Raw genomic sequence first — 22,720 nt, 5'->3', positions numbered from 1 at the left:
ACCTATATTTACTTAGCTTCTTCTATGTGACAAGACCACAGTAATCTCTCTAGAAACAACAGTAAACAAGACAGACACTGTTCTACTCTGATAGATAGTATACACTAGAACAAACTTCTTTGGTAAAGAATCAGAAAGCTAGTATTTTAGATTTTGCAAGCTGTTATGATCTCTGGTGCAACTGCTTAGTTCTGCCATAGTAGCATAAAGTAGCTACATAATACATGCATGGATGAGTATGACTCTGTTTCAATAAAGTTTTTTTTTTTTTTAATAGAAACAGACAGTGAGCCAGATTTGGCTCACAGGGGTTTGCTGACATCTACTCGAGGAGTCTAAAGTAACCCAGAAAAGTCATCAAGTAATTAGAACACGTTCTTGTAATTACTCTAATTGAATAAATATGGTGAGCTCTAGGTCTATATTGCAGGGACACCTAAGCCAGATGGAGAGAGATTCAGGATGGCTTCCAGTAGGAATTGGCATTCACGAAACCACCTGAACAATGAGTAGGAATTAACCAAATAAAAATTTTCTGGCTCTCTTCCACCTATGTTCTCCTTCAACCACATTTCTAAGAAACAACTCTTTATAAATATCTGAGTCTTTTTGCTTGTCTCATCCCTTCTTATCAAAATAATTCAAGTCCCCTGCCCTTTCTCCCTCAACAAGCGCATCAACTTTCCCCCTCAGTCTGTCAGATTCTAGATTTTACTCCATACATCAGAAGTCTTTTAAAATTTGAACAAAAATAAAAGTTGAACTTAGGTAAACTTTATGATATGTAAATCAGACCTAAAAAGCCTATTGAAAATAAATAAAGTCAGGAATCCTTACAGGATGACTAAACCTTTTTAAAATATATATTTTTATCGATTTCAGAGAGGAAGGGAGAGAATCATCAGTGATGAGAGAGAATCAGTGATTGGCTGCCTCCTGCACACCCCCTACTGGGAACCGTGCCTCCTGCATGTCCAGGAATTGAACCATGACCTCCTGGTTCATAGGTGGACATTCAACCACTGACCACAGCAGCCAGGCAGGATGACTAAACTTTGATGAAGCCAGCACAGACCAGGGTCCAGAAAAACTTAACTTTATCTCAGTCTCAAAAAATTCTGACAGATTAAGCTTTTATTTTCTAAGTTAAAATAAAAGCTATTTCATTTTAACTTAGAAAAGTAAACTTCAGACTATGAAAATTCTTAAAAATTGAAAAAATTGGAATTGCTGAGATGCCTTTTTTTCTAAAGAGCATGAATTCATAGTCCAAAATCAAAAGTACACAATGAGTTGTAGAAACAACAGACAGCAAAGTGTGACTTGCAAAGTCTTCAGATATTAAAATTATCAGACATAAAGTACAAAAAAGTATACTTAATATTTTTATAGGCATAAGAGAGAAGAATTAATTTATCTTCTTCTTGAGATAAGAGTGTAGCTTCTCTTGAACAAGAAGCAAGGGGCCATGAAAAAGACCAAGCAAATTTGAAAAAGAACCCAGTAAACCTTCTAGAAATGCATTGATAAGTGGATTAGTTATTGGAAGGAACAGATTAAGTAATAGATTAATGGCACCAAAGAGAGAATGAAAGAACTGTAAGATAAATCCAAATAAAGAAGCAAGGATTGATGCAGATACACAGGAGACAGAATACATGAAAGAGATGTAAAATTTACTAGAAATATATAAGAAAGCAAATGTGGAAGAGGCAGAATTCCAAGAGATCAAGACTGAGATTTTCTAGAATTACCGGGCCAATAAATGTAAACTTTTAACCATAAAATAAGAAGCCCATCAAGTGAAGAACTCTTTCTTGTTCAATACACTTGGCCAAGTTACAACGAAGGGATTTTCAACTATTTTTTAGATGTAATTATGCTGTGAGGCAAAGAGAGTATATTTATAATATTGTATTGTTTGGGCTTAAAAGGTAGGAAATATCATGAAAAACATTCTGCCTAGTTTACATTTTCTCTGTATACCAAATTCACTGTGTTTCTGTCTACAACATTATTTTGCTATTTTTAGTAAAAGCTGGGACACGTTGGAATCTAGGCTTTAGGGTGATGTTGAAATCCCTGGAGCCCCACAGCATCCAACACAGTGTTCAACCTCTAGTGATTGCATAAGGAAGGTTGTTGACTGAAATCGGCTTGATCTCATCAGCAACAATAGGAGATAAGAAAGCTTACTGAAAGCAACGTTTGAAAGTAAGTAGCCCACCAGCATTTTCCTAGCCCTTGAAATAAAATTAGATTTAGCAAAAAAAAATCTTAATTCAGATTGCCCCAGCTCAATTACAGAAAGGCTCAGGTTGTAATAAAAACCATCTTAGCTAATATTTGTGGATCATTTTCTATTTGCCAGGCAATGGGCTAAGCATGTAATGAGAAAGCAGAAATTAGTTTCTATCTTATTCCACAAATGTTTAGCCTACATAACTGAAAACAAGATGCTTATATTCTCTTTATTCTCTAAATGCATCACTGAATCGTAAGCCTGGCAATACTCAGCTATTACCATTGCAATGCCAAAAGGTTTTGCAAGAGAAATAAAATTAATTTTATTTCATTGTAACTTAGAAAAGTAAACTTCAGGCTATGAAAAATTTTAAAAATTGATGAAAAGGTTGGAGTTGCTGAGATGCCTTTTTTTTCTTTTCTTTTTCTGAATGAGTAAAAACATACATAAAACAAAATAGTGCCTATGGAGAAATAGTCAGAAAAATGTTCCTTGGTTTATCAATTTGGTGGGTTGTGCCTCTACCAGACACAGCATAGCCTTGGCCTCAGGGCAGCGAGTCTTGGAGTGAAGGTACTCAACATTACCAAAAACCACATGAAAAAGGTAGAATTCTGGGCCTAACTGGAAGGATTCTGACTTAGCAGGTTTGAGTTGAAGCCCAGGATTTTGCCTTTTTCACAGGCACCATGGGAAAACGTGAGTGGGTGGTCTGAACATCCCTCACAAAATTCTTTTTTAGGAGAAATAGAACCCCAAGCCCTTCCTTCCCTATAAACCCTGAGAATCCTGAACAACTCCCATTTAACACAGAACTCATCTGATTCACAAAGGTCCATTTGGTCTGAATCCTGAAGTGGCTTTTATCTGGATCAATGTGTATAAGAATGATAAGAGCCATAATGATTTCCAGGCATGAGGTTAACTGCTATTTATTATAACAGCATCTTTAATAACTAATTCAGAAGCATCAAAGAGGAATTCTTTTCATATGCCCCTCCTCTAAAAAAGAGAATGGTCTCACCTTATAGTCGTTATGGTAATGCGCCATTTTCTCTTGGCCTTCTACTTCAGATTCAGTCTCAAAAATGAGAAAGACTAGTTTGGGCAAAACAGATATTTCTAACATTTTTTATTTGGCCTGAAGAGTAAGAGGTCGATATGTTTACCTGATTGCATTACAGCCAATTGGACACCAAGGCCTCATTAAAGTACCATGTTGAGTGGCTAAAACCAGGAGGTGGAGAGCATATGTAAACATCTTTGGTAAAATGCAACTGAGTTTGCTCTTACTTTGAAACAACCCTTTGAAATACCCTTCAGGAACTGTTTCCTCAAGATAGAGAATATTACAAATGATAGATCTTAGTTATTACTAAGGTGTTGCCATTTCTATTTAATGAGTAAGCCACAAGATTAGCTCTCATTCATAGAGAGACAATCATTGGGGGGAAAGGGGGAGAGAGAAAATGAAATATATTTAATTCAACATCTATTTATCAACATGGAATTCCCTTGTCTACTGAACTTAACATTACACAATGTTCACTCCAAAGGGTTAAGTTATGTCCCTTTTTTTCTCTCTAGAACTTTTTGATGACTTCGCAAACCAGTCAACAATTCAGCACAAAAGCATCCGGAGTCAAGCTAGCTTGTTGTGACAGAATCACAGGACTATGTGAGACTCGTCCCATTCTGAAAATGCCAGAACCACAAACAGCAGAGGTAGATGAAAGCAAATGTCAGCGCCAGCACAGCCTGAGAGAGACCTGAAACACAGACTCCACAACCTAGAGGGGAAGTTTCTGCTGTGGCACTGAACAGAGGTGGTGGATGGAAAATGACAGCAAGTCTTCTAAGAAGAGCCCTGGCTTTGCTCTTCCTTGGCCTCTTCGGGGTCCTGGAGGCGGCAATATCATGCAGAAATGAAGACGGTGACGCTGTGGATTGGTAGGTAAAAGAAATGTAAGGTTTTGTGTAAATGCAAATAGCCAGAGTGTAGAGGCAAACTGGTTCACTGTGAAGTTCCCAAGGGAGACTTCCACCCTCCGCTCCCTTGAAAAGAGAGGAAATGAAAGTGTGTGAATGGGCCTAATATCCAGATAGGCTTCTCAGTGAGGGAGCTTCCCCTGAGAAAGAGCTGAGCAGCCCTGTGGGCCTGACTCACTGCTCTCAGTGGCAAGACTGGTGGACACAGGTGTGGGTAGAGCTGACAGTTTCTCTCAGTTGGCAATTTTCTTGCATTGTGACTTTGCTAACAGAACCTGCCCAGGATCCCTTTAAAGACTGACAGAGGAGAGAAGTCAGATTACTTTCTAACACTGGAGCTTACGTTGTTTTTCATTATGACAATGAGGAAGAGGACAGGATGGTACACAGTCCTGTTTGGTTCACCTCATTTGTTAGGCAGCACAAGCAGCTATTGGAGTTGGGGGTAGGTCAGTGGCCTCTTGAGCAATATCAAAGCGACTAAACACAGCTTTGCATCATGGCCGAGGATTCCCCTAAAGCTTTGATCACTTTTTCACTCTTTAATTAGGGTATTTTGCTTTGCCATTGTAGTTGGCGTCAAGCATTGTGTAAACTTCAGGCTGGAGAACTCAGGCACGTTCACTCAGCCTCTCAGCAAACAGTTACTCAGCTCGTAGCAGGCCCTGTGCTGAGCTTTGAATACAGAAATATCAACAAAACATATTTGCCCTAATGAGCTCATAGCTATGTGGGAAGGGCATACATGGTGCATTGGGGAGCGTAGAGCCTCAGGTTTCTCTGAGTAAGTAGTTTTGAACTAAGTAGTTAAAAACAAATATAAGTTAGGAAAACAAGGGAGATACAAGGGCTTCTCAGGCCAATGAAGAAGCAAGGAGAAGGTCCAGAGGCAAAAAACAAGGGGGAAAGTTTGAAAGCAGTTCAATACTGCTGACGCCTAAGGAGACGGTGAGATGGTAGGAGGTGAGTTTAGGGAGATAGGTGAAGAGCTTCATGTGCTGAACCCCAGAGTCTGAACTTGACTTTGAAAGGGCTACTGAAGGACTTCAGGCAGAGATGTGGCCTACTCTCATTTTAGAAAGCCCGCTAGCAGTACTGTGACAGCTGGGCAGCTGGGGATCAGTCTAGACTCATGAGGGCCCACAGGACCTTTCCAGTATTACACGTGAGAAGAGGTGTAGACCCAACTTAGAGAAATGGTCATGGAAACAGAAAGGGGGGAACACTCTAAGAAGACTTAGAAATGGATGGCTGAAGGTCGTAGGAGAAAGGGAGAAGTTAAGAAAGACTTTCAGGTTGCTGGCTTCTGTGACTGCGGGCATGTGTTCCCTAATGGCAGGGGATGAGGAGACTTGGAGCAAAATATCATAAACATGGTTTCAAAAATATAAAGATTATCCTCTCTGGAACATTCTTGCATTTAGATTTATCTGACCTCGGCATAGAGATCTGGGCTAGAAATTGATTTAGGGAATCATCAACATATAATTGGAGATGCCCATCCAGGAAAAATACTTAAAAGCACTTGTTCTCAACTGCTGTGCCATGGCAAATGGTATAGTTTACACACCCTTTACTGGAGGGAACCAGGGGGGAGAGGCATCAAATTGTTATAAATATTTACATTTTTTTCTTGCTCTAACTAAATGGACATATTACTTAGCAATGTCAGTCAGAGGGAATGCTGAGCTGAGCAGACAGTGAGACAGTCTAAAGCTGCTACGACTTACTGTGAGAGTTAAAGGTGGAGTAATACTAAGTCAGCACCAAAGAATAATTTTCTTGCTTCCTGCCACATGTGAGGAGCTTGCCCTGAAAGTAAGAAAGCATGGTCAGGGCAAGAACAAATTTACTTAGAAGCCTAAGATTGAAGAAAACCAAGTAAGTAGTGAGAAGCTTTTATGGGCAGTTGAAACACTGCTGGGGGTAATAGTAAATTCATTACAACGTTTGCTTTAAGGTGAGTGTTGAGGATTAGATGTGGAGTTGGTACCATTAGGGAATATTTGGCTGGACCGGGATGATTTTGCCCTCGGGAGACTTTCAACAATGTCTGCAGACAGATTTATTGCCACAGCTGGGGAGTGCTATTGGCATCAAATTGGTGGAAACCGGGGATGCTACCATGCACTGGACAGTCCCCCACCACAAAGAATGATCTGGCTCAAAATGTGAATAGAGCACATTGAGAAACCCTGAGCTGGATGATCCAAACATGCCCACATGCTATATTGGCCCAACCATCTCTCCTCCCCAAAAGAGATATGCAAACAGGAGACAGCAGTGATAGAAAGCACGGAGCCTACTTAATTAACCGGCCTTGGCCCTGAACTCTCAATGCAGAGCATTCTTAGAACCTAAACTGAACAATGTGGCTTAGGCCAGAGGCTCAGGGAGCCTCCACCTACCTGAAAGCCCAAACCCAAATCTCAGACCAGACAGCCAGTCACAAAGGTGAACTTAGGGCGGAAGAGAAAAAACACACCAAAGACCTCTCCAGTCCAGGCCTGGGCCTTGGCCTTCTCCTCAGTGTAGCAAACTGGACTGTGGAAATGACAGAGAGAGACACTCTCAGTATTCCTGCGCTATCACTATAGGAATCCCACCACCAGGCCGGCTAACGTCTTAGAATATGTCCAGTCAGGTTCACATTTCCTTCTCTGGGAACAAACAGAATAAGGATGGGAGCCCATAAAACATCAGCCTACAGACTGAAGGGTCCCGGGTTTGATTCCGGTCAGAGACACATGCCCTGGTTTTGGGTTCAATCCTTAGCAGGGGGCATGCAGGAAGCTGTTGATCAATGATTATTTCTCATCGTTGATGTTTCTCTCTCTCTCTCTCTCTCTCTCTCTCTCTCTCTCTCTCTCTCTCTCTCTCTCCATTCATCTCTGAATGCAATAAAACTATATTTTAAAAAAAAGAAAAGAATAAAGGTGGGGGAAAACAGATGAGGGCTTGAGCACATTCCTTTCCTTAGACTTAGAGGCCTTGGTGAAATGTAAGTGAAATGATATATTTAAGTGCTTATATTTAAGTGGCTGCCTTCAGGGAAGCAGTCAATATATGTCAGCCATTCATAATTATTGCCTTTGCTAGGTTTGCCTTTTATAAATTACCTAAAAGGCAAGACGAGGAAAGTAGGAAGACTGGGTTAGAATACCTGTACTTGGACTCTACAACCAGAAGCTGGAGGAAGAGCAAGCAGCTGATGAACAGCTCCAGGAGTGTTTTGGGAAGGACATTAGACCAGCTGTATGACGCCTATGCCTCCAAGGTATGTGACAGCTAATTATTCTTTTAAATCATATACAAATGCCTAAAACAGAATCCAAAACTTCCAAAAGATTTTAACTGCTCAGCTACCCAACCCCCAACCCTTGCACCTTGATTCACAATCTGAATCAATCTGAGCAAGACTTCAGGGAATATGGCATTGGACTCCACAGCAGCGATTTTCAACCAGTGGGCCATGTCAGGCGCACTGGGGTGCCGCAAGAATTTTTAAAACATGCAATACCTGACTAGTTAGTCAGGGGCACTGACGTCTTTTTCCTTAGATTGTCAAATCAAAAAATGACAACTGCTAAGACAATAGCCATCTTGTGTGAATGAGTCAAAATTATACCTATTTTTTTTTTTTTTTTGTCAGATTGGCAAAACATGTATTTTTTGGTGTGCCGCAAAATTTTGGTGATTAGTTTATATGTGCCATGAGATGAAAAAGATTGAAAATTGCTGCTCTGCAGTAATGCCAAATCGTTGATACATTCAGCACCGTGTCCAGCGGTATCACTGGGCAAGGTGTGACCTAATTAAATAGTAAAGTCTTCTGGCTGCCAAATTCATTGCTGGCTATCTCATCCCTCTAATGGAACTATGGAGAAGTACCTGTTCCTGGCAAAATGCAATGCAGATCTTTGATCAATGTGGCATTAGTTACGGAGTTATTTAAGCCATAAATGGGGGTGACCTATACAAGGGGTCGCCCAGTCTTCCTTTTCATTAATCTTTTCCAAAATGGTAGGTTGAGGCCTAAACTCTTGTTCAAGACCCTAGATCTCATTTGCCTGAATGGAGATTAAACCTGCTATCTGGCCTTCGTCAGGCGATGAGCTAACCAGCAAAAGAGACATAGGTAAGTGGGCTTGATGGCTCAACGTGGGCAGTTTCCTGGCATCCCTGGCACCATCTGCGGTTCAGTGACGAGATACCGCTTTCAATCAGGGGTGACAAGTAAAATCAAACAATAATCATGTCCAAGTACACTCAGGTATGCATTTGCTAACAAACAACTTACATAAATACATAAAATGACTCGGCTCTTACAATGTTCTGGGCTTTTACATACGTTAACTAATTAATCCCCCAGCAGTACTATGAGACTCTGACACTGCTGTGCATGTGAATCTGAGTATTTATTCAAATGTGCAGAGAGCTGTCACTGTGTTTGCTAATGTTCACAGCCTTCAGAGCCAAGTTTCAAAGTCAAAACTTATTTGTAAGCTGTTTGACTACCTGTGAGGTGCCAGGCACTGCTCTGGGAGCTTTAAAAAGAATATTTTATCTCAGCAGCAACTCCGTTTTGAATAGATTATTATGTAAAATCGAAATCGCCTGTGGCTGCCTCTGCTTTCCAAGGCTGCGGCTGAAGGCCGGAATACAACTCAGCAGTGATAAAATACACACATTGTTCCCTTCCAGTCTCAGGGACTGAATGGGGCGGGGGGAGGGGGTTGAGAGAGTGGAGAGGAGCAGCCATGAGCCTCTGTCAGCAACCTTAGTTGGGGCAGAGAGCTCATAGTTTGGCCGAATATAATAATATTTGGAGGCTCCAAATCAGAGCCTAGGAGGGCAAGAGAGCTAAACTGCTCTGCAATATAAAAAAGGGGATAGATGGGAGCTAGGAATTGAAAAGTAAAAGAAACGTGGAGGGAAATTGGGGGAAGGTCAGCGTGATCATGTACAATTATTCAATGTTCATACTTCATGAAAACCTGCTCATACACAATGCCTTGAGTGATGGTTCTAGGGAAGAAATTACAGTCAAGGGGCTGACTTCCAGGTCTGATTGGCATGGAACCAGAAGAAGAAGGACAATAGTGGGTGATATCCAGGTGAGATTGGGTGCTTTTTGGAAACTGGAACTATGTGACCACGAGAACATAATTCCCCACCTCTTGACCTGGAGTTGAACTTCTGAGAGTAGAATGCAAGGTCAGACCAACTGGTTTTAAGTCTCACATGTCAAGGTGACCTAAACCAATATCTGGATGACATTTAAAATTGTTTCTCTTCTTTTGCCTTTGTAAACAAGAATCTTTCATACACCTTCCTAACAACACCAAACAATGTTTCTGTTGTCTGACCTGCCTGTCTATATTCACCCAGCTAGACTGGAGGCAGAGACCATACCCTTCTTGTTCACTAGTCAAAATAATACTCATATATGTGTTAAAGGAATAAAGCTGTCCAAAGGCACATGCTTACATATGCTTATTTTTAAGTCCATGATCTTTCCCCTATGTCAGAAAGCTGTTATTCCAACTACGGCTACAACCCCTATAACCGTAGCTAGTTGTTAAAACCTGGTTAGAATAACTCATGTCATCATAATATAAGAATAAATTTCCTCATTGAATCTTTCCAGAGCCCCTCCACATTGCACCCCAAAGGCACACACTGCCCTCAATACCACATTTGCTGCCCGCTTAACAAATAACTGTCAGAGGTCTCCAGAGAAGGATGCAAACACCAACGGTAGCTATGGTCAATTGTGGAAAACGAGGGTGAGATACAGCTTACTGCCTTGATGTTTCTAAATACAGTAACCATGAATGCTACACAGATTATGCTGCACATTTTTTTTAACAAATGTTTTTAGATTACATCAAATAATTAAGCAGCTATAAGAGATTCAGTGATTGATTATTTTTTTTTTTTTTTAGAGGGAAAAGCAAAGGCCTTTCTTAAGGAAACAGATTGTCATTTTCTGCTTTTAATTGTCACTGAGATTTTTAAAAATATCGACATTATTGGATTCAATAAAGATCACTGCTTCATGACACAAAGGAAATGAAACCACACAGAGCAAACACAAGTAAGTTTCTAAACATGACACTGAGATACTCTCAAAGTAGTAGCTTTATTTTGGAGAATTTATTAGTATTTTGGGTTACCAGAGGAAACCCAATACCACACCTGCAGTTTCACCACTTTTTCTAAGCAGGAAAATACCAATTCAGGAAGGTGAAGTGATAGAGAAAGGGACAGAAGGAAAATCCTCTCCAGTCAGTGAGGTAGGGGAACCAAGAATGAGAAATCCTCATTCCACACAGTGCCACGCCCAAGCAGCAGAGCACAAAGTAGGCAGAAGAAATCAGATCCTGACAACCTGTTCTGCATTGTGCCTATACTATCAACAGGAAAATCCCCTGTGTAATTCTTGGCTGGTTGTTCCGTTGTTCCTACTTCATTTCCTGAACAAATACTTAACTACTTTTTTATTACACACCGGTGATTAATCAGAAGCATGGGTCCAAAACAACCAAGAGATATAGAAATGTCATCCTCACACACATCACAATGCATAAGGCTCCTGCCATGCAAGACAAAGCCATGCCTGGGTGTGAATGGGTTTTCTGGCCCTGGTCTTGTGGATCCCAGAATTCAGATTGATGGGGAAGCTGCCCATTAAGGGAATGGATGACTTCTCATGCATATTAATGAAAGCTCTGCATTGCAGGCTAGGTAGCTGGTAGAAATGTTGTGAGCATTTGTAAGTGGAAGATTTGCACCACTTTAACCCTAATATGTTCCTGCAGAATAATAACACCGCCTATCTAGTGTACAATGACGCAGTCCCTAAATCTGTGAATTACAGCAGAAAATACGGACATTCCAAAGGTATGACAAAGGCTCTTAGTTTCTCTTTCTTACTGAAAGTCAACACTTTCTTAAATATTTTGTCTTCAATATTCTTATATTCCACACTAAAAAGAGAGCTTTTCATTTTTAATGCTTTATTTTGAGTTATCAAAACATTTGATTTCTCTATCACAAGTTATAATTACATAATTTCCTTTTCACAAATGCCTTTTTGTTAACATATTTTTAGATATATGCTTTAAAACAGAAATTTATGTACTGACTACGGGGAAAAGTAGCCAGTATATACATATACATATATATTTATATATGTATGTGTGTCTCAGTGTGTATACCCGCACATTTTAGTCAGGTTTATTTAGTTATAATTTACATAGAGTAAAACTTACTCTTCTTAGTGTTTAGTTCCCTTTTATTTACTTTTAAATGTTTATTTATAAATATAAAATTTTATTTTTAGTTTTTACATTATAGTAATTTTGTTATATATTAATACATATTATAGTAACTTTTAGTATTTTCTATTTATAAGATATGCATCTACACATGTACATGCATTTTAGAAAAGTTCAAAATGCCAGTAAACAGAAAGAAATCTATCATCTTAATACACATTAGATAATCACATTTAATGCTTTCTAAATTTTTCTATCAAGCATATTTTTTTAAATATGTTTTTATTGTTGACAGTATTAGAGAAATCTCCCATGTTCTCCTCCTTTCCCCCCTTCTCCCAGCCCCTACCCACCCCTCACAGGTCCTCACCACTCTATTTATCAAACATATTTTAAAACATTTTTATAAAACTATCATTATGACTAGTTTTTAATCTTTATTCAACCTAACATATTATGAATAACTTTTCATGGCAGTAAGTATTCAAAAGGTTTCAAACCCAAATGTTTTCAGGAACAGGCAAGAAATGTCAGCAAGTTAAGTGGGCAGAACGAGCAAGGTACCTGGGAAGGTGGAGAGTACATACTTGGTCTAAAGGGGCGGTTACTATTCAATACTTAGAATGTCTTATTGGAATGCAATTTTTCAGAGGACGTTGAAAATTAGTATTTGTGGGAAATCTCTTCAGTGTTTAAATGTTGGCAATTAATTAAAAGTTTTAAAAATACTCTGTAAGCATAATGATATGGATCTGCCAGTTTGCAACCTCTGATTAGAATATAATTTGTAATGGCTGTCAAATGTCATGAGCATTGAATGCTTTTGATTTAGCCCAAGTTGCCCTCCTATTTGCATGGAACCCAACAATTTTTTATAATATTCCACATTCTCTCACTTCTCAACCAACTATCTCCCACCACCACTCTCTTCACTCTGTTGGTTGCTACAGGGATTTGGGGAAGGGAGGAGGAGAGGGACTGGAAAAGGACTGGGACTTAATGTCAAATGGAAAAGTTCTCTTTGCCAACAGGTGAGAGAACATCCTGTGACATTCTGTGGCATCCATACCAGGAGGTTAAGATTTCAGCCAAATAGCACACTCATCTGAGCAGAGATAGCCCCTGAAAGTTATCCAGCTCAGATAAGCAACAGAATTTTGAACATTTTCTATTCATACACAGGTATTGACTCTATATGCATTGAGAGAGCAATAGTGTGCTTTCTTAAGTGTGTTTTTGAGAAAGAATTGGCAGGCATTTGGTTTCCACTTAACAATAAGGCAAACGTGAATGAGTTTTATGTTTGCATGGTCATATACAAACTAGAAAGTTTTGTTAGCATACAAAAACTACCAAAACTACCCTAATCTATGTATCTATGTATCTATGTATCTATGTATCTATGTATCTATGTATCTATGTATCTATGTATCTATGTATCTATGTAACTATGTATCTAAGTATCTATGTATCTATATATCTATATATCTATGTATCTACATATATATCTATATATCTGTATTTATATCTTTATATCTCTATATCTCTATATCTATATATCTATATATCTATATATCTATGCAATCTAGATATATAGATATATAAACTCAGGGACCATTACAGCGGAATGACCAAGACAAGCAGAATGACCTGTGGCTATGATACACACTGCGGCAGCCAACCAGCCTGATCCGGGCTGGATCACCCCCCAACACCCCAATCAGGGTGGGGCTTGCCAGCCAGCTACCTTGGCTGGCAGAAATTTGGGATCCAGGGACCTTGGAGGTGCTCTGTCTCAGACAGCTGCAAAGGGAAAGCTCTTTTGTGGCAGAAGTGGACTCAGAATCAGGAAGCCAGAGTCGGGGATGGGATGGGTAGCTTTCCTGGTGGCCACAGCAGTCCCTGCAGGCCATGCACAGCACTCGGGCATCTGGCCCTAGGTGGAGCTGTGGCAGGAATAGGGCGCACAGGAGCCAGGGGGCACGAGGCCTGACCTGGGCTCTTACCCTAACCTCTGGGCCCAGCAGCACTAGCAGGTGGGCCATGGTGTGCAGTGAGGCACTGGGCTGCCCACCGGAGGGGAAGCAAGCTAGGAGGGCAAGGCCCTGGGCCAGCCAGAGCCCTGAGCACTGGGGTGGGGGGGGAGGGCTGGAGCTGGAAACCCTGGAGGACTGGGTGGGGCTGCAGCCCTGGGCCTTTTAGGCTTTGGCCTTGGAATTCTGTGGGCAAACAGTGTGCTGGCTACCAGTGCATCAGAGGTCAGCCCACTTCAAGAGAGAGGACGTGGTAGAAAGTGGCAAGGCCACAGAGAAATGTTGTGGCCATCTTCAGGAAACACAGCTGCCACGGTCTTTAGTAACTATGAACAGATAACCTTTGGTCTCGGTTCTACAGAAGAGGAAGCTGAGCCTCAAAGAAGGGAGCCTTCCGCAACACCTCACCCACTTCTCAGACCCGACCCTGTGCAGCATTGTTTTTGTTGAAAGTAGAGGATCCAAAATGTTTTTAGATCTTTGCTATATTAGGCAGGAAAGAATTTAGCACAGGGAATTAGTGCTTGGGAAATCATTGGAAAGCTGGAGGAGTGGGTATTAGGCTGGGCCCCAAGGAAAGACTCCCTGCCCAGTGGGAGGAAATGGTCCCTCAGCCACAATGAATTCTAAGGACACTGTGGCACAGCTGTGACCCGGGATCAGGAAACTGCTGCCCAGCAAGTGCCCTCCAGTCACTAAGCACTGCCTCTGCCACAACTGCCTGTGCACAGCCTGGATTCCGCTGCAGAAACCTCCACATCTCTGCAACCATGGTCACCAGCAGCAAACAGCCCAAACTGCAAGAAGATGCCTCTACCCCACTTCTGCCTTCAAAATATTGTGCAAGCACATCTAATCAGCAGAAATGAATTCATATCCAGAAACCTAGTGCAAAGGAGTTTGGGCAATTTCAGCTTTTATCTAGATCTTGCCAATGTACATTGGTAAAAATGGGGCCCGGATGGTGGGTCTCAGTGATTGAGCATTGATCTATGAACCAGGAGGTCATGATATGATTCCCAGTCAGGTTTCAGGCTTGATCCTCAGTAGGGGCATGCAGGAGGCAGCTGATCAATGATTCTCATCATTGATGTTTCTATCTCTTCCTCTCCCTTCTCTGAAATCAATAATTTTTTTTTTTTTTTTTAAATAGGGTCATGCCCTAACCAGTTTGGGTCAGTGGGTAGAAACATGGGAGAGAATCACTTATCAGCTGCCTCCTGCACACCTCCTACTGGGGATGTGCCTGTAACCAAGGTACATGCCCTTGATTGGAATCGAACCTGGAACCTTACAGTCTGCAGGCTGATGAAAATCTCTAGAGCCAAATAACATGGAAGTCAGCAAAGAAGAAATTTTCATCATCTTGTGATATGGCAAAAAGGGCCTGGCCCAACAGGGATCTATGACTATTTCTGTTTATAAATATGCTAGAGGCCCGGTGCATGAATTTATGCACTGGTGGGATCCAGTCAGCCTGTCCTGATGGGGGCTGATTGGTGGTGGGGCTGGCCACAGTTGTTCAAGTCGTTCTGCCATTCAGTCACTGGATATATGTATCATTATATAGGATAGCTGTTGGACCAGGTTCTTTTTGCCATATCACAAGATGATGAAATTTTTTTTAATATATTTTATTGATTTTTTACAGAGAGGAAGGGAGAGAGATAGAGAGCTAGAAACGTCGATGAGAGAGAAACATCGACCAGCTGCCTCTTGCACACCCCCTACTGGGGATGTGCCTGCAACCAATGTACATGCCCTTGACCGGAATCGAACCTGGGACCTTTCAGTCCGCAGACCGATGCTCTACCACTGACCCAAACCGGTTTCAGCTGAAAATTTCTTCTTTGCTGGCTTCCAAGTTATTTGGCTCTAGAAATTTTTACTAAATGCAATTAACTGAAATGCTTCAGCATGGTTTTCCTTTTTTTCTTTTTTATTCTTTTTTTTTTTCTTCTGGTTTGTGGAATTATGTGATTCTTTTGCAAATGCATGAGCACCAGTTCCTTACAACAAATAATTAGTGCAAGTACATTTCTTCATTTGATATTTTCTCTTTCAACTCTGCTTTTTAGCCAGCTTTTGAAAATAACTTAGCTGCTTAGCAGTGAAGACATATCTAAAGCTTGCCAGGTAACTATATAGTTTAACAAGGTCAAATTCCAATTTAGTAAATTTGAATTATGTCAAAACAAATTTTCTCTGTTATTTCAACAAGAAATTTCTCCTAACTCTTCACAGGATGGCCCCCCTCGGTCCGCTTTTGTAGAGGCTTATTATCAGAAATGGGGCAATTGTGCCTGAATTGGTTTTGAAATCTGAAAAAATTAGCTTGTGATTATCAGCCTAATAAAATATTAGCCTGAAGTATAAATGGGCTTAAATGTTGTAACTTTGAACTCTATTTGAAAAAGGAGATTTGCTTTTCTAATGTGTCTGTATTTACTGTATCTTTGGTAGGTTTGCTGCTGTGGAACAGAGTCCAAGGGTTCTGGCTGATTCATTCTATTCCCCAGTTTCCTCCAATCCCTGAAGAAGGCTATGATTATCCACCCACAGGGAGACGAAATGGACAAACTGGCATCTGTGTAACTTTCAAGTATAACCAGTATGAAGCCATAGGTAACATTAGTGTGTGCAAAAAATATAGCAATGTTGAAGAAGGGGCAATATTAATATACTAGAGGCCCACTGCGTGAAATTCGTGCATGGGTAGGGTCCCTAGGCCTAGCCAGTGATCAGGGCCAATCATGGCCTTCCAGATGCCAGCAGGACCTCTCTTCATTCCATGTCACCCCCTGGTGCTCAGCGCATGTCATAGTGATTGAACTCCTGGTCTCCAGTCGAACTCTTGAGGGGACACTTTGCCTATTAGCCATATGTGTGTGTGTGTGTGTGTGTGTGTGTGTGTGTGTGTGTGTGTGTGTGTGTGTTTCGGCTATATGAATAAATTGGTCACTTCATTTGTTTCTCTATTTATAGACCTTCTGATCCCTACATTCTAATACTGGCTTTGCCATGGTGAGACCTAGGGCAGGCTCACATACTGGAGCTTGGTTTCCTGGGTCTTTCCATAAAATCTATGAACTTGGTCAGGGGTAGTAGTTGCAAATGTCTACAGAGGCCCAACAGGTAACAGAAATGGGTGAAACAGGTGAATGTTGCATGGGCAGTAGATATGTGACAAACTGGAGTATTGACCCTCGCCAGCATCTCTCAAAGAAGAGAGGGAGATCCTGCTTTTTAAATATGATCTAAATAAAAAATAAATAAATAAAATAAATTTTTTTTTTTTTAAAAGTACAGATCTCATGTTGCCTGTAGCCTGCCAATCTGACCCATCTGAGTCCCCAGATGATCTAAAATTTAAGGCCTCAAGCTCAAATGATCTAATAAGTTGGCTTTGGAAAACTATGATAGAGAAAGAATAAAAGAAGGAACACCATTTTACCAATCACTCTTTACTTAGATGGCTGCTAAATAGCTGCAAAAAGTGACTTGCCTCTAGAAAAAAGGTTTTAAAATATTTTTTATCCAGTTTTCATCTTATGACAAGGCATTCTGAGCTAAATCAAACCCCAGTCTAAGTAGCGGGGTTCATGTAATGATTAGACAGCCATACAACAAAGAGCTTAGGTGTGCACATCACGAATTGATCATTCCTGAAGCTGGAGATTGGTACATGAGAGCTCTCCACTCTCATATATATATACATGTACATGTAGAAGAAAAGACATATGGCCTCTGATGCCAGTCTGCCTGGGTTTGCATAGCAACTCCATCAGTTACAAGCTTTATAACTATGGGCATGTGACATGAATTAACCATAAATTCATCTATAAAATGAGAATAATGATAAATGAACTTACCTAATAAAAAGATTGCTATGAGGACTAATTAGTAAATCCACTTAAAATTCATAAAACAATGCCTGCAAAGTAGGAAATGCTCACTAGGTGTCAATTATCTTAACTCAAAAGTTATTTGAAAGCTATTGGCTTAAAGAAGGGAATACTTTTGTTCTGTGTTTAATTCACAAAATATCTGGAATTTTAAAAAAAACAAAAACACGTCCATTTGTATCTTAATTCTCAGATTTTCTTGATTGTTTCTTTTTCAGACTCTCAGCTCTTGATCTGCAACCCAAACATCTATAGCTGTTCCATACCGGCTATGTTTCAGCAGGAGCTCATTCACATGCCCCAGCTGTGTGCCAAATCCAGCTCATCAGAGACCCCTGCCCGGCACCTGGCCACACTTCAGTCAGCTCAGGGGCAAAACTTCCTCCATTTTGCAAAGTCTGATTCTTTTATTGATGGTATGAAAGACCATCATCAAATAATATGCTATATAACTCTGCTGCTGAGCTCATTTGGTGTTGTGTAAAGGAAATATTCTGATTATTCAGGGGGAAAGTACAAAAGAGGGACAAAGAACATTTTAAGACACTAGTATCAGCTTAGTAATAATGATAACTTTTATTTGCATATTATTTTATCATTTACAAAATATTCTTCCATCTACTATCTCAGTTATGTTGTTATTATTGTATCTGTGACATCCACGTATCAGAGACGAATGATGATTTTCATTCCTGAGAATATTTTCAGATACTTATCCTATATAATAAAGAGGCAATATGCAAATTGACATCACTCCAACACACAAGATGGCCGCCCCATGTGGTCAAATATGGCGGCCCCAATATGGACAAAAGATGGCCAGTAGAAGAGGGCAGTTGGGGGTGATCAGGCCTGCAGAGGAGGGTGGTTGGGGGGAGGGAGGGAGAGGAGGACCCAGGCCTGAAAGGGAGGGCAATTGGGGGCAACCAGGCCTGCAGGGGAGGGCAGTTGTGGGGAGCCCAGGCATGCAAGGGAGGGCAGTTAGGGGCAATTGGGCTGGCAGGGGAGCAGTTAAGTGTCGATAGGCTGGTAGGGGAGTGGTTAGGGTGTGATCAGGCTGGCAGGCAGAAATAATTAAGGGCAATCAGGCAGGCAGGAAGATGAACAATTGGGAGCTAGCAGTCCTGGATTGTGAGAGGGATGTCCAACTTCCCTCAAGGGGTTCCATATTGGAGAGGGTGCAGGCTGGGCTGAGGTACATTACTCCCCACCCCCATGCACAAATTTCATGCACCAGGCCTCTAGTCCTATATAACAAAAGGGTAATATGCAATTTGACTGAATGGTGGGACATCCGGTCTCATGACGCACACTAACCACCAGGGGGCAGACAACGCAGGAGCTGCCTCCTGGTGGTTAGTGCTCTCCCACAAGGGGAGCACTGCTCAGCCAGAAGCTAGGCTCACGACTGGCGAGCACAGTAGTGGTGGTGGGAGCCTCTCCCACCTCTGCCGCAGCACTAAGGATGTTCAACTGCTGGCTTAGGCCCACTCCCCCCGGAAAGCAGGCGTAAGCCATCTGTTGGACATCCCCCCAGGGGTCCTGGACTGAGAGAGGGTACAGGCCAGACTGAGTGATGCCCCTCCTTGAGTGCATGAATTTCGTGCATCAGGCCTCTAGTCTAAGTATAAATACTAACCTCACTATTTTTATCCTTATAAACTCTAGACATTTTTGCAGCCTGGATGGCTCAACAGTTGAAGGTACACTTGCTTACTGAAACCTGGCAGCGAAAGAGACAAGAGCTTTCTTCAAACTGTTCCCTTCCTTACCATGTCTACAATGTCAAAGCAATTAAGATATCTGGACAATCTCATTTCAGTTCTTATCAGGATCATGCCAAATGGTGTATTTCCCAAAAGGGCACCAAAAATCGCTGGACATGTATTGGAGACCTAAATCGGAGCCCATATCAAGCCTTCAGAAGTGGAGGATTCCTTTGTACCCAGCATCGGCATATTTACCAAGCATTTCGAGGATTAATTTTGTATTATGAGAACTGTAACTAAACTTGATAAATGGACATATGCACTATTAATTTCAACATTGACAATGGATCTTCTCCCATTAGATTCATTCTGTATATATTAAAGCCTGTGAATGTACTTAAAATTCACATATTGTCGAGCAAAACACATATTGTCAAGCAAAACACTTTATATTCCAACTAGAGGCCCAGTGCATGAAATTCTTGCACTGGGTTTGGGGGTCCCCTCAGCCCAGTCTGTGCCTTCTCACAATCCAGGACATCCCTCTCGCAGCCTGGGATCCCTCGTTCCTTACTGCCCATCTGCTTGCTTCTTCTTACTGCTTGGCTCACTGCTCCTTAGCGCTGCCACAGAGGTGGGAGAGGCTCCTGCCACCACTGCTGCACTCGCCAGCTGTGAGCTGGGCTTCTGGCTGAGTGGCACTCCCCCTATGGGAGAGCACTGACCACCAGGGGCAGCTCCTGTGTTGGGTGTCTGCTCCCTGATGGTTAGTGTGCATCATAGCCACAGATGGTTCTGGCTGTTCCACCATAATAGTTGCTTAGGCTAGTGGCTATTTATCTACTTTTCATTTATATTCTCTGAACATAAACTATCATATCTAACTAAAATGAGAACAAAAGAAAAAAAATATTTGCTCCAGATTAGTCAACACTCTCAATTGTTTGTGGAGTGATAGGCAATCTTGCAGATTAGATTTCATCTCCTTCACAGAGACTTCCCTGACTCTCCTACCCACCTTTTTTTCTGAAGGGGGGAGGAGGGAAACCTTTCTCTGTGTACTTCATACTCTTTACTCCTATTCCTCTTAAGTTTCTTTCTCACTGGTTAACTATATCATTTTTGCAGCTGCTACTTACTAACTGTATGATCTTGGATTATACACTTGAACTCTCTGAGCCTTGGTTTCATTATCTATGAAACAGATGTAAGAAAACACAGAGTTGACAATATGGTGAATTTGAATCTGAATTGCCACACCCAGCAAGAAAAGACAACAGAAAGTTTAGAATGAGTAGTATGTTTCAAAATTTTTAAAAATCAGATTAGGAGAAAGAAATGAAACAGCACCTATGTCTAGCCCATCAATTTAGGGGAAAAGAAGTGTAACAGAGAAACCAAACAAAATCTAATACTTTTAGTTCCAGAATACTTCATTTTATGTAATGCTTATTGATAAACATAGCTATTAGTAAATCAATAATAATTGATTTGTCCTGAGGCAAAACCAAGCCTCGGATGGCCATTGTGGGTTGTTGATGTGAGATATGGTGTCCTGGCAGAAGATTGTAACAAGTGAAACATGTAAAGGTAAATGTGAGAGAGAAATGTTTTTTAAAAGCTGTGAAGATGTTATGCCTAAATTAATAATAACTATAGTTATTTCCATAATGGGAACCTGGCATATAGTAGGTGCTCAATAAATATTTGCTTGCCACCATAAAAAGATCCTACTACTGAACATTGGCAAGATATCTATGAGTCTTTGTGTAAGAATGACAGCTGATTTACATATGTCTGTCACTCAGTGTCCTGAAGGTGGCTGGCTGATTATGGTTAGGTGGAAAAGATGTAAACAGATGTCTTTTGTAAACAGATGTCTTCTATGACCTTGATGACTGCGGCCTTATTAGAATCATTCTCCACCCAGACCGGTTGTTACAACTTTACATAACCAAACCAGACCTATATGAGGCAGCATCATAAAGGGATTAAAATGATTTTTCAGCCATCTTTCCAGTATTGATACATTCAATGAAAGGAGTCATTTTCAATTAATTACTTTAAAAGCCCATCCCTGCCGGGACTGGTTTGGCTCAATGGATAGAGCGTCGGCTTGGGGACTGAAGGGTCCCGGGTTCGATTCCGGTCAAGGGTATGTACCTTGGTTGCGGGCATATCCCCAGTAGGGGGTGTGCAAGAGGCAGCTGATCGGTGACTCTCTCTCATCGATGTTTCTAACTCTCTATCTCTCTCCCTTCCTCTCTGTATAAAATCAATAAAATATATTTAAAAAAAAAATAAAAGCCCATCCCTTGGTCTCATTCCTCCCACCCTGACACTTTTCTTTAAAAAAACAAACAAAACAAAAACAAAAACTTTCAGCCAAACAATAAAAATGTCTCATCACTGAAGGCAGTGGCCAATGCCATGTAACTCTCTGCCAAATCTCTAAGGTATCACACAGCTCCCCACAGTAGGCAGTGATGGTTAGAGGTCTGGATCCGGCGGTCCCTAGCCCTATTTCATTTCCTCTTCCTTGTTAACGGGTCTCTCTTTCCACTTGACTTATTTATTTCTAAGATTTCTTGATTTTTGTTGTTTTTCTCCTCAGATTTTTTTTTGCAACATTCCTTAAAGGAAATGTTTAATACATTAGTGTTGTTTGAATGAATTCAGTATGCCACCCCCATGAGAGCCCAGCTGAATTTGGAGGTGGGAGCAGAGTACAGCATAACAGCTCTGTAAAACAGTGGTACAGGCTGGGTTTGAAACCTGGCTCTGCCAACCTTGAGCAATTACAGGCTGTGTGACCTTGAACAAATTATTTAACCTCTCCAAGTAATTTTCTACACTGAAAAACAAGAATGATAATAATAGGGATAAGATAATCTATGTAAAACACTTAGTGCCTGGCACATGAAAACGTTCCCTTATCTTCCCTTTTAAATTATCAGAGCAATAATAAATATTAACTATATTAATTAATCTTCTTAATTCAAAGGTTGAGGGAAAAGTAAATGCTCTATCTGCAGCACATTCTAACAACTGCTCAATTCTGTGAAGAAATCAATCTAGCAGATTGGTGTGACAGAAGCAAAGGAGCCGGGAATGCTATTTGAGTTGTTCCCTTTCTCCATGGTGATAGTGCTTCCTCAATAACAAATAGACAAATATATAAAAGCCAGTCATTTTCTGCTTTATCTCATACTTGTGGAATCAAGAGGAAATGAGTGAAAGATATATTCTCAAGAGAAGAGGAAGGTACAGGCATAAGCCTTGCAAATAAGCAATGAAAGTTCTTTGCAAATGCTTTCAGTACAACATTAGCAAGCAGACTAAAGGGAAAGGGCGCTGCTGCCATTGTTTGCAGAGCAAACAGGCGTGAGGCCCTTGAGGAGAGCAGGGCTTTGGAGGTTTAAATTCCAGTTCTGCTATTTTCCATCCGGCCTCCAGCAATTTGCCCAAACCCTCAACACCTTGATTTCCTCTTTTGTAAAATGGAGAAATTAAGAAAAATAAGAAAGGTAAAGTTCTTACACAGCAAGCAGGCAGT

The 22,720-nt window shown here is 41.0% G+C and overlaps 2 protein-coding genes across 4 annotated transcripts in view; one reads left to right on the top strand and one right to left on the bottom strand.

The window, feature by feature from the left end:
* LOC118722346 (uricase) overlaps positions 1-3,410 on the bottom strand; it is a 33,637-nt gene extending 30,227 nt beyond the window's left edge. For both annotated transcript variants that reach the window (XM_045584401.1, XM_036443735.2), the window contains exons 1-2: positions 3,270-3,410; positions 1,510-1,512 (exon numbers count right to left, since the gene is read on the bottom strand). In XM_045584401.1, coding sequence (XP_045440357.1) covers positions 1,510-1,512; positions 3,270-3,374 — 108 coding nt within the window. In that variant the 5' untranslated portion in view covers positions 3,375-3,410. The remainder of the gene's footprint in view (positions 1-1,509; positions 1,513-3,269) is intronic.
* A 482-nt stretch (positions 3,411-3,892) lies between these two features.
* Positions 3,893-19,570, top strand: DNASE2B (deoxyribonuclease 2 beta). Of its 2 annotated transcripts, XM_036443731.2 has the most exons (6): positions 3,895-4,195; positions 7,334-7,511; positions 11,059-11,140; positions 16,014-16,175; positions 17,674-17,871; positions 19,124-19,570. In XM_036443731.2, exons 1-6 carry the CDS (start codon positions 4,086-4,088, stop codon positions 19,462-19,464), a joined length of 1,071 nt encoding a protein of 356 aa, XP_036299624.1. In that variant the 5' UTR covers positions 3,895-4,085; the 3' UTR covers positions 19,465-19,570. The 2 variants fall into 2 exon arrangements, with proteins under 2 accessions (XP_045440356.1, XP_036299624.1); XM_045584400.1 differs by lacking the exon at positions 16,014-16,175 and having other exon boundaries at positions 3,893-4,195.
* Positions 19,571-22,720: the final 3,150 nt, after the last annotated feature.

Source organism: Pipistrellus kuhlii, unplaced genomic scaffold (genome assembly GCF_014108245.1).
Source record: "Pipistrellus kuhlii isolate mPipKuh1 unplaced genomic scaffold, mPipKuh1.p scaffold_m20_p_2, whole genome shotgun sequence".
Lineage (NCBI taxonomy): Eukaryota > Metazoa > Chordata > Mammalia > Chiroptera > Vespertilionidae > Pipistrellus > Pipistrellus kuhlii.
Note: the sequence above shows the minus strand (reverse complement) of the source record. Positions and strands in the feature narration are given on the sequence as shown.